General features: G+C 31.8%; 1 protein-coding gene and 1 long non-coding RNA gene across 3 annotated transcripts; one reads left to right on the top strand and one right to left on the bottom strand.

Moving 5' to 3' along the window:
• Positions 1 to 1567: 1567 nt before the first annotated feature.
• LOC141449049 (sialin-like) lies at positions 1568 to 23207 on the bottom strand. Of its 2 annotated transcripts, XM_074118082.1 has the most exons (12): positions 22984 to 23207; positions 8854 to 9001; positions 7540 to 7733; positions 7256 to 7359; positions 6354 to 6483; positions 5143 to 5230; positions 4815 to 5032; positions 4584 to 4736; positions 3825 to 3957; positions 3354 to 3592; positions 3006 to 3156; positions 1568 to 2148 (listed from the first exon to the last, which is right to left on the bottom strand). In XM_074118082.1, exons 3-12 carry the CDS (start codon positions 7696 to 7698, stop codon positions 2090 to 2092), a joined length of 1434 nt encoding a protein of 477 aa, XP_073974183.1. In that variant the 5' UTR covers positions 7699 to 7733; positions 8854 to 9001; positions 22984 to 23207; the 3' UTR covers positions 1568 to 2089. The 2 variants fall into 2 exon arrangements, with proteins under 2 accessions (XP_073974183.1, XP_073974182.1); XM_074118081.1 differs by lacking the exon at positions 8854 to 9001.
• On the top strand, positions 16678 to 17718 carry LOC141449059 (uncharacterized). The gene is made up of 2 exons (XR_012455317.1): positions 16678 to 16849; positions 17361 to 17718. It is a non-coding gene; the product is annotated as an uncharacterized lncRNA (long non-coding RNA).
• Positions 23208 to 24136: the final 929 nt, after the last annotated feature.

Here is a 24136-nt window from a genome sequence, read left to right as displayed (position 1 = left end):
TTTATTTAATACAATTATGATCCCTGTTGTAGGTGCTCTCAGGTTTGACATCGCAATGAATTTAGTTTGATAGAATTTATATAAATATCTTAATTATATGTTCGTTGTTGTTACTCACAGCTTCGTTATTAGTCTGTTTTAAAAGATTTATCATAAAATGGTTATACAGATCATTCTCAACAGAGAAAGAAACTGTTATTTTATTATGTTGGAGTACATTTTGCAATCGTTATTTCATTCATTTAAGGAAACGAAAATTGCACATAGTTTTTATGCTTAAATTGTATTATCTTTGGATATTTTTTAAAAGGATGGTTTCTACTTAACTCAGTATACAAAAGAAGACTAGGTGCTTAAAGTGTTTCAGAGCATTGGAATTCAAATTTTATTTTTGTTTCCCTTCTTTTTGTGGTCATTCTGTGTACTATAATGATTAAGTGAACTAAATGAAACTTATTATAATTATTGCAGTTGAAAAAAACTCAAATAAACACGTTAATTTCATAAGTTCATACTGTTTGGTAATTAATAAATTGGGTACAGATTTTAAGTTACTCATGGGAAAAATTTATTAATATTTTTTTAACCATAAATTCTGTTTAGACAGACTATTACAGTTGTTACTTACCCAAAATAGAATCGTGTAAAGTAGCTTTCCTAGCAAACTAAATCAGTTACAATTATTACCTATTATATATTATTTTTAATGATTATAGCATTTAAAGTAAAATATATTGACAAATTTAAATGCCAGTTTTTGACATTTTTATATATCCAGCTGTAATACTTAGAATGTACAATAACACTTGAAGGATAGTGTGTGATGCTAAGCTTAACAAGCTACCAAGGCGATGGCAAGCTGTGAAGGGAGAAGAGTAAAAACCTCGGCCAAAATGGTAAAAAGGCATCAAAGGATGCTAAGCGACATCTCTTGTTAACTGACACACTAATAGAGTAACTGGCAAACATTTAGACAAAATTTCTTTATATTATAGAATAAAATAAATGTAAATGAATACAAAAAATAAAGTAGAATTCTTCTCCTACTATACTTACCCATTCAAGCTAGCTAAGAATTATTTGGCGTTATTTTATGGAAATCAATAATATCAATAGATTAAAATGTTCAAGAGGCTTTTTTTAGGTGTCCTAGAGGTTGGAAAAGAGTTTTTCCCTGCCACTTCGCTGGCGCCAAGTTGCGGGAAGATTAAAAATGGGCAACGTGAGCCCGATGCCTCAACCGCTGATGTATTTTCGGTTGACTTTCTACAGGCTAAAATGCGTACGCTTGCTCAGTGTTCTTGATCTTTCTTTCGGTCTCGTTCCCTGTGCACTGTATCCAATGTATTACTCCTTTTTACTTCCTGCATTATTTAAGTAGTACTTTGATTTTATTACTTTACGAGTATAATACTTTGGTATTATTATTACCATTATATTAGTAACATTGTTTTTATTAATTATTTCAAAAACGAACTGCGATCAGAGGTTTCCTGCTTCCCTTCCTAAATTTAGAAATAAATGTTTTCTTGTCTCAGGCTCTTGATGGGATGGATTAAAACAAAAATTATTAAATAGGATTTTTCCTTTATTACTGACAACTAGACTTTTTTAAAAAAAACTTTGAGGGCATTAAAGCTTTTCAACTATAATTAAAAAGAAATTTGTCAATAAACATTCCAATTCCAAAATTAAATATTGTATGATGGATAAAGATAGAAAATAAATGCATTATTTTTTTTTTTTTTCTAGTATCAAAAGATTAAATTTGGTTTAAAATCATCTGCACCACTGATTAAGTTCATAAAAATTTGAATTGTATGATGATCATTTACACAGATAAGAAATAAAATTTTTAAAATATATACAGTCTTACATTTTGTCTAAAGAGCGTTGTTTAGTTTAGTAAAGCTCTAATATAATTACACAACTTATTTACATTAAAAATATTGGAGCGCAGTTGTATATACAAACTCATTATTTACAAATCATCACTCAATTGAAAAATTGGTAACATTATTACAAAGAGATCTTTTTCCACATTTAAAGGAAATAAGAGTTGAATGTTAAATTCTCCTAAATGGAACTGTCAGACGTTGTTTTCCTTTATTTTTTCTTCATCTTCAGGTGGAATTACAATCTGACTTCCTGAAACAGACCGAAAAACATCCTACTATAGTGTTAGTTGAAAAAGACAAACATACATTGATTAAAATTTATTCACCATAATTAATTCGAGAGGAGATTAAAAGGCTAAGTTGGCATTATAACTTGCTAGGGAAACCAGTTTCCCTCATAGGTTCAGAATAGTAAAAAATATATATTAAATAAAAATGGTCTGAAAAATAAAATCAAACATATTCCACAAAATGGACAACATATATTTACTGAAAGTTTTACTGGTCATCACTGTTTTCTTTATTTTTGTAAACTGATTAAAATATGGTGCTATGATCGCTTTCAAGCTTGGAATCCAAGTACATGAAAAATCTTTGACGAATTGGAATCAAAGTTTAATATTTTTTCAACCCAGATAAAAAGATCTAATCTAAGATTAGAAACTTGAGCTCCATTACAAACTTTTCAAAGTTAGTTGGTAATGGAAGTTTTTCTATAAACATACCAAAGAAAACAAAAATGTGGAACGCTTTCACTTCAGGTTCTAGCAGGACCTGCCAAAACGTACATAGTTAACCCAATAAACCATCTTTCGGATTCATAACTGAATATCTGTACTCACTGGATAATATAGAGAAACCACATACAGTTAGTGACATAACAGAGCAGGGAATTTTTCACTTTGCGTAATAATTTACTTTCTATTCTATTATTAGGAGTAAAATCTAAATCACAAATGTGAAAAACACTTTTGTTTCTAATAGTCATGTTTGCTTTATAAAATGTGATGTTTAATGGTCAGAAATTATTTACTTATTATTTACAAGAGAAAAAGCTGAATAGGAATGTTTTTCTTTTAATAATTATCATTCAATGCACTGACTTACTATTGAGACCTATAGTTTCTTTTTCATTTAATGTGGTCAGATCATTCCACGGCTGAACCTTGGCAGAAGCAAAAATCACGTAAATGATATTCGTTGCCATTATCACAGCAAATGAAATCCAAAACACCGTTCTCCATTCCAGTAGAGTGGACTGAAACAATATATCAAACCTTATTACCTTATCAGTTTTATTATAATAATTATCTAAGTTTAAAAGTCATACTAAATTAACACTGAAGGCTTGATATTGCAAATGGGATCATAGGAAAATAGAAATATACTTTTCTTTTATTGAATTCAGAAATAAATTTAACTGAAGCATATTTTGTTTATTATTAATTAACTTACATTAGGCGCAAGATAGCCAATAAGATTTGGCGTAATGATTCCAGACACTGCACCCACGCCGTTAACAAACGCCATGAGAGTGCCTGCATAGTTTGGCGACAGGTCTAATGTGTTTACTTTAAGACTAGAATAAAAAAAGCCCATGAAGGCAAAACCGATGGTCATTAGAACAGACACGGCTACCCGATCGCAACCAGCGTATGATGCGGCAAGCATTCCACCAGCCGGTCCCACAGAAGCTGAAAAAAATAAACATCAAATATTTTTAAGATGAAGTGTGATACGTTCAAAAACATATTCATCAATTCAGCTTGTCAAAATCAAAAGCTATTGGTTTAAATAATTAACTAAATTTACGGAAATATACATAGTTGACAGATAATTTAATACACTAGTATCGATAGATATAATTGTTTTAAGAGGATCTGGAATTGGAAAAAAATAAAAATAATTTTTGAATCTATCACTTACCAATGGTTGTGAAAATTTTCCTCTGAGCTGTGATTGTCAAATATTTTCGTTGGAGAAGGTAGTCACATAGCCAACCAGTACCTAAGGCTGTGAACCACATCACCAGAAATGGTAGAGATATTAGAATACCATTCTAAAAAGCAAACAAGTTAGTTGACACAAATATTAAATAACTGTATGTTAGATTGAACATTCTTTCATTCTTAAAATCCTTTTCTAAAAAGCATTAGAGAACTTAGTTTCGAAACTCCATTCATTGCTATACTTTTTCGACCACAAGAACAAATAATTCAAGAACAATTTTGCAATATTTCAAATAACTAAGGAAAACTAACATTTCATTCAAGTTGTTCATTTAAAATGGTTTTGAACGAAGCCTTAGGCTGACGAGTATCAAAACTTTCCGCTATGTTTTTTCGTAACCTAATTGGCTAAGAATTTTACGAGAATTTTTATAAAATTGCATTTCATAAAACAAAACAAAAAATCAGTATAGGTTAAAATCGAGATATGGTTCTGAAAAACGGTGTGTTGAGAGAGATCAGCTAATTGCTGATTGGAAAGTACAGTAATTAATAGAAGCTTAATGCTAAACTTTTACCTCTACGCCCCAAAATAGAAATTTAAAACAAAAATTGTCAACTGGATGATCGATCGATTCTACAAGCGAAAAGAATTTCATTGACTTATGTATGAAGTGTGGCAAATTACTAAATAACATATAACTGAACACTTTTGCTAAAATATTTTATAAATTACCTGCATACTATTAAATTTCATCACAGATTTCATGTACTTGGGTCCATCAGTAGATATTGTAAAAAGTGCCCAGTCATGTCCAACTTGGCCAATAATCAGCGCCCATAATGGCATGGAGACGACCATCGCTTTCCAAGGTATTGGTGGTAAATTCTAAAGAAATACAAAATGTCATTGCAATGAAAAATAAGGCAAAAGTTATTGTTTAATGATATGATCATAATTTAATACTTCTTTTCTCTTCAAACAACCAAGCGTCTCCTGTAGGTAATCCTTTTCTTTTTGTGAGACGTAAGGATGTGATGCTGGATCGCTGTAGCAAGTGAAACACCAAGCTAGGTACCATATAACACCGAGGGCTCCAAATAAATAAAATACAATAGGCCAATCTCCCTCTCTGATCAGGATGCCAGTTAATGTTTGTGATAATACTGTACCTATCTGATTTCCTGTAAAAAAAATATATTTAAAAATAAATCAGGTTCTATTTGGAAAAACGTTCTTATGAACACTTGAAAATTCGCTTAAAACTGCATTGTATAAAACCACAATATATTACCTGCAAAAACCAATGATCCCATTTTTCCTCGTTCCAGTGGAGGCACCCATTGGGCGAGAAGTGCATTCAGAGCTGGAAATGTTGTGCCCTAGAGAGGATAAAGGCGTATAAAAACAAGGTTGTTCAAGTGGAAGTAGAGAATTACTACTCTTCTATTTAAGAATCTATGAGTTTGTTAACATTAGGCGACTGTATTTATCTATGACTACCATCCTTTCTCTTAAAAGGCACTTCTACAGAAAATAAAAATTAATTACTTATATATATATTAAGTTTTTATTACAACACTGCAGTGAAAGTTGCCAGGATCCGGAGCTTAATAATTGTACTAGGAGAGAAGGTATAAGCTATGTGGGTTAGCTTAGTAAATTCCACTTGGAGATCCTAGTTCGAATCCAGCTGCTGGCCCTTAGATTTTCTTTTCCTAGGAGCTTCTTACAGCTCATTGTCCGGTGATAGGCAATGTTTTCTTTAAGAGAGAACCTAAGAAGTTGATGCGCCTTAAATTAAAAAAACTAACTAGACCTGCTCATCTTTTCGGCTAATTCGCCTCCTCTCTTCTGGTAAGAAATAAGGGAGTACGCGAATATTGTAATAATTAAGCAGGAGTTCTAAAGATAGATAAAGACGCGTGAAGAAGAAAGAGCAGGTCTTCAGAGTAAATTTTTGGATGACTTAAAAACCGATTTTCAAGGGCATTGTTTAAAGCAGCAAGAGTAGTAAATGGAGTTCACAAACTCTACAGTTAAGATGAATTTTTTTTATGGGAATACAAGGAATTGACAATATAACTAGGTGGACTAATAAAAGGAGTCACTCAAACGTGTATTTGCTAAAGACGAGAAATACTCGTCGCCAACTCCAAAAAGGGCCTTTCTATGAAGGTAGGTAATTTACAAAATTAATTTATGTTGCATAATTTTTAAGACTTCCCTCTTTTGACATGAATTGGTGAGAAGAAAGAAGAAAGAAATAAGAAGTAATAAAGTTTGGAATAGCAGCTTCCCTAGCGGATAGTTAGCGCAACACATCAAAATAACTTTCTTCTGATCATGATCAAAAAGTGGAGTAAGCCTTTCCCAACAATTAAGTACATGAAAAAGATCCTCCATTACATTATCTTTTATATGAATCCCAGGAAAATAGCACATTTTCAACTTATTATCTGTATTTTTAAAAAAATGTATTCTTTAACCAGGTAAAGTACTTACTTCACCTAGCCCTTCCAAAGCTCTAACGGCAATTACCCACCCAGCACCAGCCCTTGCCGCCATCGGGGTAACTAGTGTTAATAAAGCTGTACCTAGTATTCCAAAACCTAATACTTGTTTTCCTCCAAATCTAGAAAAAAAATGTTATCAATTAATTTTCAAGTAAATCTTATTAAAACTGTTTTATCATCATTTTGCTTTTAATAAAATACCAATAAAAACAATAATTTCCTAATATCTTTTAAAGTCCTAAGAACTTTACTCGTTAGTGTATGCACTAAAATTCTCTTATGATGAAATAAAATAATGACATAAAAAATAATTTTAAAATTAAAACTAATGATCCGATTCTTAAAATTCATTGTTTGTAGCAGAACTGATCGCCGTATACTTGAACAGTTATTTTGTAGAATGACATTTTGAAAAAAAAATAATAATAATAATAATAATAAATAAAGAAATCTAAGTTGGTTCTTTAAAAATCAATATCCTAGATTTTTAAGGTTGGAAGCCCACAATATACGCTTGTAATTTTAATTTTTATTACTTCTCTTCTAAATTCCTTATGTTAAAAAGGTCCTGCAAGGAGATCCACGAGCAACCCCCTTTTTATTGAATTCGAAACCCAACGAATATGTAACTATATTGAAGTTTATCTTATATTTTGTTAAAGTTAATACCTTATTTTAGCTGATTTCTTTGTCTATTTAATTCGAGATAAAATAAAACAATTTAGTAATCTTAATATTATAAATTTGAATAACACAGCTTGGAGTAATCAATAAACAAGTTGATTTTGGAACAACTCAGATTAAGTCTTATATTACACGTAAATTCTTCTTTATTAAAAAAAGAAAATTAAACTACTGTTCGAAGATATAAAACTAAGACGAACAACACACCTTTCCGCAATCATGCCACCAGGTAAGTGAGTGATTACATAGCCCCAATAGAATGCAGATAGAATGTAACCTTGCGTTTTCTCATCCCAATGAAACTCATTTTCCTGAAAGAAAATAAATCATTATTCCTTATCTTTTAGATTTACTAAGAAGTAATATTATTAAATAGCAATAAAAAAATAATAATTACTATTACTAGAATAAGTAATTATTGTTTCTCAATCAATCAGGAACGTATTCAATTTTTAGGTGATTGCAGCATTTGTTAGAATAAGTATACTCACAGGATTTGAGGTTTTATTGGTGATTTGTAATTCCAATGACGGGCAAGCGTGTGTATCTATTTTAAGTGAATCCCTTTTCTGCTCGACAACCATTTCGGTTATGGCGATGTTTAAGCAAGATCTCATTGCGTAGGCGTTTACCACGGCTAGAAATCCCATAAAGCCCAATACATATCTCTGTTTGATCCAACTATCTGCGAACAAACAAAATGTTTTTAATTTATTTTCGAGTATTGATTTTGGCAATAAAATGTTGTCGATTTATGATAACGGTAATTATAAACATCAACCAACAGATCTTTGTCTAAAAGCTAAATTTATGTCAAATTTAATCGTCCGCTGAGTAAAGACTTATCAGTATTTGTAACTACGAGGTAAACGTCAGAAAGCTTGTAATGTTTCAGTTTACAGAGTGCTGAATACATAAGAGGGATTCCCTAAATGCTCCCTAAATCCAAGTAAATGTGCAGAACTACTATTTATTTGCTATTTTTGGGATAACACACGAGAAAGTAACGTCTTTTATGAGGCACTTTCACGAATTAACATTCAAACTAATTCATGTATTCAAGTTGAAATTGCCAACTTATGTAATCCCAGACAACTGGAGTCCCAAGTAAGGGCTGAGTCCCAAGAAGGGAATAGTGTGAATTGCCTCAAGATTTGGTTATCTCTAAAACTGTAGAATCCCTGCTCTATAGAGGTTTCGCTGGAGCGCCTTGATATTAGCGGGAAAAGATACGCTACCTATAATCCTCTTGGAATATTGGAATCTTTAGAATATTTAGGAAAGGTAATTAACAGTATGGGCGAGCTGAACCAGCCTTCACTGCCCTTTCCAGATCAATGCTCTCAGCTGGAACCTGTAGAAGCACAGTAGATCTATCTAGCAGAAACAAGAACTGGTAATGCGACGGCAAGTTATGCCCAACTCGTCTACAAAAGTTTAAAAGCATTTGCTTTGCGTGAGTAGTAATTAGATATCCTTAATCCTTAATAATTTTTTAGGATTAAATGCACGCATATTTCGCTTTAGAAGGAAAGTTTGTCTGCCGATATATTTTGTTCTAGCTGGTATATAACTGTATCCACAGGGGCTTTAGATAGCGAAGGGTTGGAACTCTAATTACAGCAGAGTTGTCATAAAAACAGTTTGCATTAAGAAAATCCATCAATTAAGTTACCAGTGACCAATAAAATGAACAATAAAAACTAAAATGTGTTTGGATAAATTTATAAACTTATACTATCCAATCCCATGCACTAAAACGTTTAATTAATACAAATATTACGTAGTTTAGAAGTAGTACACACATCAAACTTTGATGTAAACTGAAGTAGTTTTCCCGTTCAAGCTGTAGCAGTGAATGAACCAAACAAGAAGGGGTTATCGTCTAATAGGCGATTAATATTGACTGATACGATCTTTAATTGGAACTGGTATAGTGTGTCATTCTTGACCCTGTAAGAATGGTTTTATTAATTATCTTCAAAGTAAAATCATTCCCGAATTTACACAATTATTGATAACATTTATTGAGTATTACTACTCGTTTTAACTTCTGTTCCAACGATTTTTACTCATTTTTTCGCCACAAAATATGTTTTAAGGGGATTTTAGTTTTGGTTATGATCTAAAATTAGTTGGTTTCGTCCAAACCCGTGACGATTCTAGTAAGCAAAAAATAAAGAAATCTGTCCAGGCGTTATTAGCGGCTCTTCAATGGTTTCAAGGGATCTATAGCGTTATTTCTGGGCACACGCTACAAATATCTTTTAAGACTTCATGACTTCGCTGTACTTTCTTCTTTCAAAATGATTCTGAATGAGTAGAATGAGATTATGAAGTTGTAGAATGATTCTGATCCAAATGTTTAGAGATCTCTGCAACTTAAATTAAGTCATTTTCAATAATTAAGAATATAAAAAATAGAATGAATTGTTAACTGTCCCGAATTCTCAACATCGGGGCCAGCAAATTGAAGTTTAGTTCACGAGGTCCTGTAAGTACCAGTTGGACATGAAACCATTCAAGCTCGGAAAGAGAGCTCTCCAAAAAAAAAAAATTTCCTTAACTTTGATGGTTATGAGGCTGCGATCATGAGTTATCTCGTATAAAAATAGTTTTCCTTAAAGTACACAGACTGGGAAGGCTCATAGGTTAATTCATTTGGTTCATCTTTCATAAATAACCATATCACAGACAAGAATTTGCAATCAACTCGTTCGTTGCAGGTTGTTAACCCCTTATTTATAGAAGAATTGGAATTGGAGTCAGAAAGGGAGGTAGATAAGATTTTTAATTCTGTGTTACAATTGTTTTTTGTAATCTACATTTACACTTCTCTAAACTCATGCTGGATGTTAACTTTGACAAATTAGGAAGTGACTAAGGAACAAGTATTTAATTGCTTTCTGAGTATAGTTGACTGGTTTCTTGCTTCCTACAGGAGTTTTCAAGTGATACAAAAGGCATTGTTAGGTTAATGTCTGGTATAAAAAGGCTTAATCATCGCTTATTGTAAGATGTTGCATTTTATTTACGAATGAAATATTGGCATCAATTTGCTCTAAGTTTACGAACATGCAGATTTATGACATTGCGTTAGCTGTCTGACTAACTTAACAAATGTACTTTTTCAGACACAAGATATCACAAACTAAATTTAGTAATCGAATACGTAAATTTGGATAATACTGAATATAATACAGATAATATGTTTTTGGCCTGCCTAAAATGAAAAAGATAAAATTATGAAGGCTAGGATTTGGAAATATTTTTCGATTTAAATGACCTTACAAAAACAAGACCTTTCAGGACTTGAGGATTAAAGGAGAAAGTTAAATTACAAGTTAATTAGACTTTAAGCAGTGAGAACAGGGAATAGTCTCTAATGTTGTAAAAATGAAACGGGTTTTGAGAGATCGGTTAAATAATTTTCATTATTATTATTATTATTATTATTATTGTATTTATGTTTCTTAATCACTTCCGTGGTCAGTGTCACTATTTCGACGAAGATTAAAGCGACCAAAAACGCGGCCGCATGCTGAGTGGAGCAAGAATCATAATAGACAGAAATATCACTTTGCTGTAATCAAATGGGCAAATTTAATTCTGTTGCTCTTACTGAATGAAATTTTAGGCCGTTTGTAAGGTCTCCCAAACTGAACCTTAATTCTTTGTGTGGCTATTAATTGCCAAGACCTAGATACATGGGTTTCGGGTATGGGCTATGACCATAAGTCGTCAGATTTCGATTAAATCTAGATTCTTGCCGTGTGATGGTACAAAACCGATTAGAAAAAGAAGAAAATTGAAAAAATTTAGAATATGAGATTCTTTTCATCAATTTCCTGGATGCTCCATATAATGATGGCATTGAAGGCCACCAAGAAGTGAATTTGGAGTATTTTCTATCTTCTCACTAATTGTCCTGGAAAGACGCACCACTCTCCCAATGACCACCGTGTCTAAATTGCCCTTTGAGACTTTTCATTAGCGTTCGTAGACTTTTCCAGCATATTCAGATGGCATGAATCAGATTATTTCCAGTCGTAATGGTCCTGTTATCGTTAAACATCCATATCGTCCTGTTATCCTATGTTTAATCCTCTTATCGCTATAATGTTAAATATTACAAATTGATTTTTTAGGAGATTGTAGAGGATATAGATTTAGCACTAAAAGAGAAAACTACTTTTTTATGTGATTAGAGTTAGATTCAGTGTGGGATGTCTGAGTCCTAAGTTAAGTCTTTGCTTATTGATCCCGGACGTATTAAACTGAATGCCCATGGTGATTTAATCTTGGTTTTCCCTTCTTAAAGGGCGTAAAATAGGTTGAGTATTGAGTAAAATCAGAATTTCGTCATTAAAGTTGTTGATCAGGAAACTTTAAAACGAAACTCAGTACTTAATAATAAATTTGAAATAAATTATAAATTTATAGAAAATAAATTTAAATATTCAAATTCTTCTCAAATGATTTTAATAATAAATGTCTCTTCCTTTGGGGAATAGTTATTCTAAAAAAAAATAAAGATATTCACTTAAATAAAACATGCAAATGTTTATCTTACAACATCATAAAGTATTTTATGTGTCGGTAAATCTTATGTCAATAAATGTTATGGCATTCGATTACTTTAAAACGTTGATTACGAATTAGATTGAGATGAGAAAAAGGTATATTGAGGAATCCAAACCTTCAAGATATAGAGACCTTAATTCTTCAACGTATATTGAAATACTACACGCGAATAACTTTACCACTGTGATCTCAACTGACAACATTTTGACGCTGATTGTTTGAAGATAATACTGTGATTGATAATATTATTGATTTCTTCTGTTAGTAATGAGTTTGCCATAATTGCAAAATGTTCTCAATACAAAAACATTTGTTCCTCTCAATTTCATGGCTGATGGCACGAACTTGTTGCCATAAAATAAGGAAAAAAAGATATAACCAATTAATTCGAACGTAAGACACACCCCTTGATTTCATTGCCATATTTCTAATAAAGTAATTTTAAAATATTACATCATACCCGCTAAAAACAATTATTTATTTTCCAAACACTTTTCTTGCGCTTATCAATTTTTTGCTCCAGTTTTTCTTTTCTTTTTTTGTGAAAAATAAGTTTTGAAAATTATGGATTTTTTCCTTGTTTATTATATTAATTTATATTGTTTTCCTTATGTTTCCAAGTTTATCTCAATATTTCATATTGAAACAATATTGACATTGCTGCTATTCTATTTTTATTTTGAAATAAATTCCAGGAATGTCTTTTATTCTGCGAAATAACTGCGTCAATTTCTTGATCACATTGTTGTAACTACTTAAATAATCGAAAGTCGAAAATAGACTTTACTTATTTGCGCATTTCTGGTTTGATTGTTTATTGATGATTGATTATTGTTGCAATATTAAGAAAATCCGGGTACACACGTGGAGCTGATAATTTAGCATTGTTAACGTTACTGTTATTTACGCCTTCACACATGTAACTTCAATTGACTATGTGAATTACATAAAGTAAAAACATTTTGTGCATATTTTCATCTTTCCAAGAAATAAATTGATGTTAAAAATGGAAATAATTGTTTTATGATACTGTAGAGTGATGAGTTGTGATATTTAGATTATCTTCTATTGCGTAACATATACTCATTCCGTTTGGTTCATTTAGATTAACTGTTTCTCACTTCCTGCAACGTTGTAGCTTTTAATACTAATTGCTTTCATCCTAATTTATGTTAGGCCTATATTCCTTTCTTAAACATTGGTCTAATGTGCAAGTTGAAAAAATTGAGTAATTTATTTTTATAACTAAAATATTTAAAAGTTATCTGTATTTAATGGGACCAATCAGCGCAAAACATCTCATTACAGGACGATAAATTATATTAGAATTGAGAGCAGTGCAGTGGTACAAGTTTATTAGCATACTTGAAGTTTCAGTTTGCCAAATGAACTGTATACAAATTTCACAACGTTTAATTATCAAGAAAAATAGGTCTTTCGCTATAGTTGGTCAAAGAACTATAGTGCGATGCATTATTTCAATCAAAGTAATATGAAACGTTATTTATTTTTCACAGCTGATTTCTTACATAAAAACAATGCGACTGGTCTAATGATTTCAAGAATTGCGAATTCTTCTCATTCTTACCAATTTGGCCAGTGAATGCAGCGCGTATTATGAAGAGACGGTTTGTTGTGGTCCAAAGAATCTTAAGAAATTCTGAGGCCGAGAATCAACAATAAGATTAAGAGATTTAATATTATTAAGATAGTAACTTCCAAAATATGTCCCTATGAAGAGGAGATTGTACAATTTTACCGTGCAAATAAATTTTAAAATTCCTTGAACGCCCTTTTTTCAGGGGAATGAATATCTTTTTACAAAAGTAATGAAATATAAATAGGTTTGTCACTGAACTTACTGAACTTAGTCACGGAAGCCAGCTCTCCTTCTTATAGCTCCCTGTTTTAATGGTGTAATCACAATGGTCACTCCATTTGTTTGGAGGGGCGGATGTAAATATTGTTACGATGGAATATGAAAGTAAAGTTGGGATTTCCTGACAAAACTTCAGTAAAAGTGCGAAGCTAACGCTTCTCGGCAGCAGAGGCGATGTCAATGTGTAACACCAATCCAGCTACTTATCAGTTTCCAATACATCTCTTCCAGTACTTGATTCCAACTATGATTCATCCTTGAAAAGTTCAAGTCATCTTCGCTTTCAGAAACTTTATTTATTGTTTGGTACCAGCTGCCTCATGCTCGGTGCCGACAATACTAGAATACTAAATTTCAACCATACGTACATCTTACACTGAAGTTTTGTCAGTAAGTCAGGAAATGTTATACCGCACTTCTACTGAGCCTGCTATCGCCAATTCTGGCAAAATAAAAGGTAAATTTATTTAAAGTGTTAATTTAAAAAAAAAAGATTGCTTTCTGTAGCCTTGATGCAATAACTCTGCTTCATGAATGAACAATCTTTTTCTTACTCAATCTTTCTGATCTCCTTCAATTACTTAGATCCAATTGCGTGATCAATCATTTAAGAATTTATCATAAATGAATAAAGTTATTCATCATAAAAAAATTGTTTAGACTTCTCCCGTTGGAACGTTGGTAAAATGTGTTTCTTTAGACTCTTCTGTTGAATTATCTTCATAATTGCGAACCAGATATGTTACTAAAAGATAATTTCTCATAATGATGTTTGGCGCCCAATAACTAATATCAATTAAAGTTAAGTAAATATGTAAAGATAAGTAAATATAAATGAAGGTCAAAAAGAAAAAAGACAAAAATTATCGTTTATATCTCCATAACTCTGCTGCAAGTCGAGTGATGCTTCACATCAAGGAAAGATTTTTTCGAACACTTGTAATGATAGTGAATGCTTGAATTTTCAAAGGCGACACTGGCATGAATAACTAAAGTGAGCTATCTGTCTATTTGACCTTCCATCCATCTCAAGGATTCACCATGACCTCTTAAACTAAAGCGGAAGTGGACCATTATGAATTTAATTAGAATAATTTTTTTTTTATAATCTTAATTCTTAATTCTATGAACTAAATGGAAAAGAATTGAATTTATAGTCGATTATAGCAACAATATATTTAACAAACATTTAAAATTGCGCGATTTTGTTTTTGAGATACTCTAAATTACATAGATCCTCTCGGCTCAAGCTGAATTCTCCATTTGTCCCTTCCTTGAGCTCAGTGAGACTCGGCCGTGGCCTCCCCAATTCCTTCTACCCACTTTGTCATAGACCCTTCCCCTTTTCCATCTTCCTTCAAGCTCCCAGTTAAAAAACTGCCTGGGGTACTTGGTATTCATTCATTTTAAGTAGGTGTCATTTCAAACTACTTCAATTGCTTTAGTTCTTTTGCTTGAAGGATGTTTACATTTACCTGTAGCTCATTTCTAATGTCCACGTTCCTTACTTTATATTTTCTGGATTTTCCTGCCGATCTTCTCAGTTGCCAAAAGTCTTCCTCTTTCGAGCTTATAAAGACTCCAGGTTTCTGACCCGTACAGTATTACACTTTCACTACAGATAAATTTTACCTGAAATGTCTTATAAGCTCCATTATTTTTTCTCTAACTAGACACTAGATTTTGTAACAGAAGTTTTAATGGAAGGAGAATTTGCAGATTACTCAGAAAAATGGTTCAATCAAATTAATTTATACTTTATGTGAGCTTTTTAAATAATATTGGATTTCACTTCAAATAATATAAAGTAGCACAGCAAAATAAAATAAATATATTTATACGTAAAATAAACTATTTTGGATGAACTTTCAAAATTTAAATTTTTTGAATTCAGTAAAATCGCCACTACCGTGAACTATATTCTCTTCAATATGTGGTCCTACTAAATATATCACCCGGGTGATAAAACCGAACATTCAGCAGAAGTTGAACATTATGAGGATAATGTCCCGAGTTCTACCTAATAAGCATTTTTCCTTAAAAAGAAAGAAGATAAAATTTATTTCTTTTATATAAAATTTGTCACTGAATTTCATTACAATAATGTTAATTTAGTCTGACTCTCCTGCGGGGCTCCTGCCCACCTGTCCTCTTCAACAGAAATCTTCTTCCTTCTACAGATGTGGTGCACTTCCTTCGGCTCTAAATAGACAGACAACTCACGTGGAACCCACACACTATACTTACAAGTCAAGCAATCACAGAACGTCCCAAACTGCTTTACAGACTACTTGGACGACGCTCCAAATTGCCCATAGAACTCAAACGTTTAATATACAATACAATCCTCAAACCTATGTGGACTTACGGACTAGAGCTGTGGGGTTCAGCCAAACCAACAAACGTATCGGCTGTACAAACATTTCAGTCAAAACTACTCCGACAGATAGCTGACGCTCCTCTCTACGTGACTAATCTCACTCTTCATAACGACCTCAACATCCCATTTATTTTTATTATTTATTTATTTTTTATTTTATTTTTTGTGAAGTGAGTGAATTTAGTTTATTTATTTAGTTTTGTTTTGGTAAATTTGTTTTGGTTTAGAACAAACTCCCCAATCTCTTAGAAAACTTATTGTATTCGCTACTATTTATAGAGGTACTAGATCATAAAACTAAAAAGTAAGTGGAGATGTCAGAGTTATGAGAACCCTTCTCATTGGTTGACTTACGGAAAAGAATACCTCCAGACATTGTTCTCTCGATATACATCACACAGTCCACAATCGGACAGTGAGCTGTAAAAAGCTCTTAGGAAGAGAAAATCTAAAGGCCAGCAGTTGAAATCGAGCCCGGGATCTCCAAGTAAAATTCACTAACCTAACCTCAAAAAATATGTATCATCTTCTGCAACGACTCAAACTCTTGCAAAACCACATTGCCTCCTCCTCTAAAAAATGGACTATCAGCCCATTAATCCCCTCACTCATGTTTATTATTATTATTATTATTCAATTTCCATCTCATTAAGCGATTACAACTAAAAAACTTTAAATTAAATAAGTGAAACTAAAGACAAGAATAACAGAAAATTTAATAAATTAACCTAAAGGACAAAATAAATAAAGGAAAGCTATCCAGATAAAATCACCTGATAATATAAATGTAGAAAAAAAAGATAAAATTATGAAAAAAATATTTAATTAAGGAGAGAGGGTTCAATAATAATAATCCGATAGTCAATAATAATTATAATAATTTAACTGTATACAAATAAATTTTAAATTCTGTAATTTTACAGCGTGGTAATACCCGTCTACCAGAGGCAGGAACGTTGTAAGTATGATCCCTATTTATGAACATTTTTCAAGAGAGATTATGTTGAACGTAGTTTTCTTTTGCATGAATGAAATTTACTTCATTTTCAAAGGTAAAGATACAATCAAATCAACATATTCAATTGGACGATCGTAGTTAAGACATACTACAGGCAAATAATTTTTAGCGAAGTAACCGAGTAATAAGCGCAACAAGTTTAGAGATAGTTGGTTGTTACTATTATAATGTCGCTCTCCAGCAAATACTTGCTGCTCACTGATCATAGTGAACTTAAGCTGTTCGAGGGACCGAACGAATAGAGTTGCATCTAGTGCAGTGTGTTTTGGTTAACTGGGGCTAACATCAGATGGTCAAGAGCTTTCTATAATGTAACTGTTTTATTGTTGCAAGCAAATGTTTTCTTTAGAAAAGAAGCTGATACTTTAGTAAACAGCATCTGTTACTATTAGCTTTTTTGATATTTGACCATTAAAATGAAATTTTATAAGGCAAATAGTATTTGGTACAGGTTGCTGTTTCAATACCCAATGGTAACAAATTGTCTACATAAGTAAATACTTTTTCACTTACTTCTGCTAAAGTAAAAAGTATTGTGACGGTAAAGATTCACGAGTATTCGTTCTGAAGACTCTCTCCCACGAGGACACGTTCCGAAGATGTTCTAAAATGATATAATGATGATATAAGAGTTTCAAAAACGGAAAATCGAAAGATTTAATTCGATATTTAAGTTAAGACATAATTATGGAAGCCATTACTAAGCGAAATTTACGTATATTTACATATATTTTACGTTTATCCATTGCATGGATGTACATGTCTTTATGATAGTAATAACATTTATGTTAAATAAAATTATATGAATATTTTAAAGGGTCTGAAATTATGAATTTTCTTTTAATTTCTTTTATAGTTTAATAATAAGTTTTTTTTGATGGTTTTTATTTTAAAGAAACCTAATAAACCAGTGTCTTCCAATAAATAATGTTCTAGATATCTGACTCTATAGAATGAAGGACAAGCATCGAAAAATATTAAAAAGATCATCTTTCAAATTTAGATTTCAATAGTGGCTTGTAGTTTCCGCGACCCACTTGCAACTAATTTTATTTAAAGAATAAAAAATATATCTAGAATGCAATGGCCTAATTCTACCATGACCTTTGGGTACTGTCAAAAAAATAAATAAAAATACTCTTCTATGCCCAGTACTGTTTTTAAAGAGAACTAGAGAGTGTTATGACATGAATCCTTTATTCTCTCCCAGTCCTTAGAGAAAAGTTTATTCTCATAAAGGAAAAGATAAGTTTCTTGTAGGGCGGCCTACGCCACTGCGACCCCTTTGGATCTACTGTGGCTCCCCAACTTTAGAGCTCACTCTCCAGACTCGTTCTTTTAATCAGACTCCTGGGTAAGGCTCTCATGCCTTGCTTTTTTCCTCCCCGAGAAGTAACATCCTTAGACAGACAAGTCCTTCACACTAACACAACACTTGCAGTGGCACCTGACAGAACCTACAAAGGCGGCTATCATCTGCCAGGCCCATACGATGCATGTGCTTCCTTAGCCTGCAGTGGCCAATTAGTAGTCCTACAATTATCCTAGTAACCACACCTACTTAACGGATTAAATCTGGAGTCTATAGTATGCGCAACTGGCAAATATGAAGGCAAAGAATTTATTCGCTCGCCTCTCGATGAATTTTCTCTTACTATCAGAACGTTTAAAGATCCAAACTTGGAGTTTTTGAAATCATTTAATTGTTACTAAAAAAAAAAGAAGTGGCCCTTGCGGTTGATAGAATTAGTTCCCTCCAAAAATCTGTGGGAGCTTCCTCTGCAAGTTTTGGTTTTTGAGCTACACTCTTCAGAACATACTCACCTAAGCACAGGTTAAGCACCTAAGCAAGCTATTATCTATACATCACTTTTTGGACCCTAAAGACCTCCGAATAGATATTTCCTTTGGCTCACCGTCTAGAAACTATTTATTTTTCTGCGCACATCCAATTTCCGTTTCTTGTAGTAAGATTAGAGCTTTCCCATTTGCGTCTACTGTTAAGTTAACGCAAAGCTAAATTAAGTTTCTCTCTATTTTGTAAGGTGTTCTCTAAGAGTTTCCAGCAAAATTCTTCAACATCTGAGGTCATTGGCCTTTTTAGTCATTTGGCAGTGTTTTCAAAGTTACAGACCCAAGTAATGAGCTGTAACAGATTCGTAGGAAGAGTGAAGCTATGAGCCAGCTGTTGGATTCGAATCCGTAATACCTGCTTGTCTAGAAGCTTTATATAGCTCATAGGAGTGTGATGGTCAGTGTTGTCTGTAAAGAGAGAACGCGGCCCGAAGGTGGACAATGCATTGAAGCAAGATAAGGATGGCAATGAATGACCTCTGATGTTAAAAGATGTGCCTTAAATTAAAAAATTATATATTTTTTTTTACTTAAGAGAGCGAAAGGTTTTTTGAGATAATTATCTCCCGTTCTTCTCATTCCTCAGATCTCGATCTCTAGTAACTTTCCGTTTGTCTTGAACTGATAACGTTTGGATAATCAGCTGACTCCACGATAAAAATGTAATTCAAAATAATAACAATTTACAAGGAGGAAGAAACCAAGCTGCCTGTCATTAGGATTTCTCTCTTCCGGAAGTTTCTGACGGTTCACTGACCTGCGTTGTCTCAACGAGAGAACTCTGTTTGGTAGCCGGTAGAGCTCTGAAAAGGTTTAAGGAGCCAACGACCTCAGATCTTAATAGGCTTTAAATTAAATAATAATAATAAAATAAATAAATGATGAAGGTTGTTTTGAAGTGTTGCATGAAAAGTGGTCATGACGTTTAAAAGATATCGGCTCGACTCTAAACCATTTAGGATTGTTTAAAAGGTCCAATTATTTCTGCGATATAGCGTTTTGTTTTTATATCTACTATCTTATACCTCTTTATAAAGAAAGTGTTAACCTAACAAACAAAAAAATACAGGTAATTACATTGTGCTAATTTTATAATGGAAAACAATGCAAGTCATAAAAATAATAAATAATAATAACTCAATTGGAAAATGTACTAACGAAATTACGAAGCAAGCGAATGCACAAAACAACCTGACACAAAAATACATCCACCATAATACGCCATTAACTTAGTCCAATTTCAAATTTCTTTTTTATTCAGAATTTTTGCTAAATGTTTAAGTTACTTTCAATATTATGAATACGTTCTACACGTTTGATGGATAATGCCACTTCTGATTTAATCACGATGCCTCCAATTGTCAAAGGTAAAGGTTTATTGGGAAAAAGCAGATTTTTAATAACATTCTTTGTTATTGTCTACAAATAAGCGAAAGATAGTTCATTCAAGTCGCACTTCGGGTCGATTATTTTCTGCAACATCCTTCCGGAAAGCATAAAAGAACAAATGTCACGAATAAAATCCTCAGAGCAAAAAGGTTTGGTGGGGTATCGGAGGACTCTTTAACAACACTGAAGAATTATATCCCATCAATAATTCTTCGTAAGAGGCGGAAATAGGAAGCATTACATTAATTCAATTCTTTAATTAGGAAATTGTATTTCTTGTCGTTTTTATCTAATTTTTTTATTTAATTAAATAACAGCAGATTTATATCTTTTTAAGTTTTCATTTTATTCAATTGTGCGTGTTCATTTTAGAGGATAACCGTAAGAAATATTAGGTTATTAACCTTGTTATTTTAGTCCAAAAATCTAATTAAATGTACACAATATTTATCTTATGAGTTCCTGTAATGTTAAATTCCTTTATTATTACAATTAATAATTAATATTTTTTTTGATGTTAGATTCAACATCCATTCTGTTTCAACAGGATTAAACAATAGCGCTATTCCTTAAATAGAAAAAAAATACGCTCATCGAAGAGTAAACTTAATATTACAGATTGAACTTTTTGCTGCTACTTTTGGGGAGAGAATAATTAGTTAAATTCCCTTTCTTTCAGCAATAAAATTCCCAAAAATAAACTAGAATTCAAATCTTACTCGATTTTTTTCGAAGTCTTCGTTAAAACCGTGGAATTTTAGCTAAATGCTTCATTGTTTCAATAACTTAAATATATATAAATATGGTTTCGATATATTAATGTATATAATACAAAAATATAATTTAGAAAAGAGAGTAGCTAATCCTGAAGACGACTTAGGGAATGTTATCACTGGGTAACTTCTCCCCTCAATTAGTGAGTTTGTAGTGGTCTCAGTTATTGCCATTGTTACAAATAGTGCATCTAGCGCTGCTGTAACTTTACGAATAAATTAAAAAAAAGAAAAGAAAAATAGAACATTGAAAGGAATGATCCTGAAAGGAATGATCCTGAAAGGAAAGATCCTGAAAGGAATGATCCTGAAAGGAATGATCCTGAAAGGAATGTTCCTGCAGAAATTTTGCAGTTTTTAAACTGAGCATTAGAGAGAGATCTTTTCTTTGAAATCCACTGTTATCACAGTTACGCGATTGCTTAGGCTTTTTGGCCTAAAATTCAATGTCGTTGAAAGTTGTTCCTTGAGATTAAGTTCAATAACTTTAAAGTTTAACCGAGCTAACTAGTATTAAGCATTAAATGTAAGGGAAGGATGAAAATCCAATCTACTGTAATTTATTACTTACAGACTTGTTTTGCGTATGCTTCAAAATTGTTTTATGAGAGGTATGGAGTAATAAGATAAGGGCTGCTACGTAATAGTTGTGTTAATATAAGAATTATTGCAACCTTGGTTACAAAAAAAAACACTTTTACCGCAATTTCAATAATTTAATTTCCGTAAAACACCAAATAACCATCTTAGAAAATTAAAATTAACCGAACTAATCGCTAAAGACTTGGAAAAAATGTATTCATTAAACCTGTTTTTCTGGTCAGAATTAATTCTCTTCAAATTTGAAATTTCTGTTAAATATTTATTAGGTATAACAAAAATTAGTCACATTTACTGAAATGAGACTTTCAAAAAAACATTTCCTTTCCCATAAGTACCCTCATTCGCATTTTTCCGGAATGACAGAATATTATATTTCAAAGAAAGGTTTTTTTATTAGATTTATGCGTGAGCAATACGCATGATCATTTTATATAAAATCGTAGAAGGTGCTTTTTTGAAAATCTGTTAAAAAAAAAAAAGAAAAATTGAAAAGTCTATTCTGTAAAGTGGCACTTTCGCCCGGATGCATCTTAAATATATGGTGACTTAATCTCAAATGTGGGCTTCCTGCGATGTTTTATTCTAGTTAGCTGTGCCACTAACACATAAACATGTGATAAATTTGTAAAAAAGAAGAAAGAAATTCACACTCAAGGGACCCAAACGAATTATTTCCAATGAAAACACGAAATCGACATTTTGAAACGATCGCAGCTCTTCCTCTTCCTCTTAATAGAGGAAGAAAGTGAAAATGTGATGAGTCTGAAACCGGTCAGGCATACAAAAAAACCTGCGTGACTGTAGGATAAAATCAGCATAATTTTATATTTAAATAATTAAAAATAAAAAGAGATACGCTTTGGGATAATACCCTCAAAAGTAAAATAAAAAATCAATCTAACTTGCCGGATTTGGTCCGAAAATGTCGTGGATGTTATGATTCATTTAAAAAAACTTACTTGAAAATCATTTCGTACAAATATTGGATATTATGATAATAATATCATCTGTTTAGTTAGTATCATCAGAAGTAGAAAGAAAATTAAAGTATGCAAAAAGTGAAGTAGTTCCGGTTTGCTGGAAGATTACATTTTTACACTCTAGTCAATAGTTTTTGAGTTACGTTCGCTAATCGTCAGACAGACTGGCTGACAGACGCTTGAATAAGCTTTTCCGGTTATTTGTAAAAACTAATTTATATACCATAGGAACTCAGAGAAAACTAATCTCAAGATTAGAGAATCTGCATTTTCTGAATCTGAAATTTCCTCTTCCAGTTGGTACCTAACCGGAAAGGCAAAGAACAATTATTTTCATAGCTGTCAAATATTCTGGTTATACGAACCTGTGTATTTCTTTATAGATACAAATTTTCTAATTTTAGTTTTCAGCTAATAAATAATAAATTAAAAACTTATACATACTAAGCTTGTAAAAATAATAACAAAAGCATACCTTTGGTTTTATTTATCTGTTTAACGTGATTCTCAGTCATAATTATAGTCCATACACATACAGTGGCAGTAAAAACTGTTAACTATTAGTAAAGTTATTATTAATAAATTAATTTTAAACAATCTAAATACGAGGTATCAATCACAGAAGTACTTAAGACTTGCACAGTTCACTTTTGACGTACTGTTCCATGGTTGAATACAGATTAGGAACTATCATAGTCGTGCATCGGGTTATATATACCGTAATTCGTGTTTACTCCACTTGAAGCGCTTTATTTTTATTTTGTTTTTAAACGGTTAAATGCTTCTAGAATATTATTATTTGTTTGTTTTACTTCTATAGTGGAAAGAATTTTTTCTATGAAGTGAATTCGTCAATATACCATTTGATAATATGTGCGTAAAATGTTTGTGAATTAAACTTGGGTAAGCAAATTCTAGAGAACTAGTAACAATTAATTATTAAAGAATAATAGAATACGTTTCATTCCTAATTATTTTTCTGGAAAATATGTTTATTCGTAATCATTTATATTATTGAATGCTTTATCTAAAAACTCTCAAGATTTGCTCACTCTGTAATTCTTAAATTTTTCTTGTGATTTGGAAATAGTGGACTTTAATATAAAATTTACTAAAACTACAACAACATACAAACCAAGTCAGGTAATAAAAATGAAGTTGCGAGTGGAAACTCAGATTCTTATAAAAAAAATAATATTGTACAGTATATTTCTTATAATAGATTAAAATCTGAATCCGGTCAAAACTTCCTGTACTAAAAACGATAAATTCCTTCGAGAAGCAAAGAATTGAATAAATGGTATTTATATAATAGACCGCATATGATAGATTTAGATTTTAGCGATGTATATATGTAAGAACTTTATCGAAAAATAGTTTGTAAAAGTTCGATGTCTGTTCGATGGATTTTGACTTTATTATAAACTTCACTAGTAATTAGACAATCATTCGTGGACAATTAGGTGACTGTAAAGTAAAAGAATAAAACTTCTAGCTTTAAGTTCGCTTGTAATGGTTACGGCAGACAGATAAAAAAAGGAAGTCAACTTGCTAGCTTTAGAAGGAGAGAGTTTATTGTTGCTCGGCTTTTACCAAACATTATAATTACTTAAGACCTAGTTTTACTA

Source organism: Rhodnius prolixus, unplaced genomic scaffold (assembly GCF_049639745.1).
Source record: "Rhodnius prolixus isolate KJV_2025 unplaced genomic scaffold, Rpr scaffold_2, whole genome shotgun sequence".
NCBI classification, from domain to species: Eukaryota; Metazoa; Arthropoda; class Insecta; order Hemiptera; family Reduviidae; genus Rhodnius; species Rhodnius prolixus.
Note: the sequence above shows the minus strand (reverse complement) of the source record. Positions and strands in the feature narration are given on the sequence as shown.

Excerpts from the sequence above, each read along its gene's own strand:
- LOC141449049 (XM_074118081.1), bottom strand. The coding sequence starts at position 23,023 with ATGACTGAGAATCACGTTAAACAGATAAATAAAACCAAAG. Across the intron at positions 7,360-7,539 it reads CCAATAAAACCTCAAATCCT|GAAAATGAGTTTCATTGGGA; the intron begins GTGAGTATACTT and ends ATTTTCTTTCAG. Across the intron at positions 5,231-6,353 it reads CTTTGGAAGGGCTAGGTGAA|GGCACAACATTTCCAGCTCT; the intron begins GTAAGTACTTTA and ends TATCCTCTCTAG.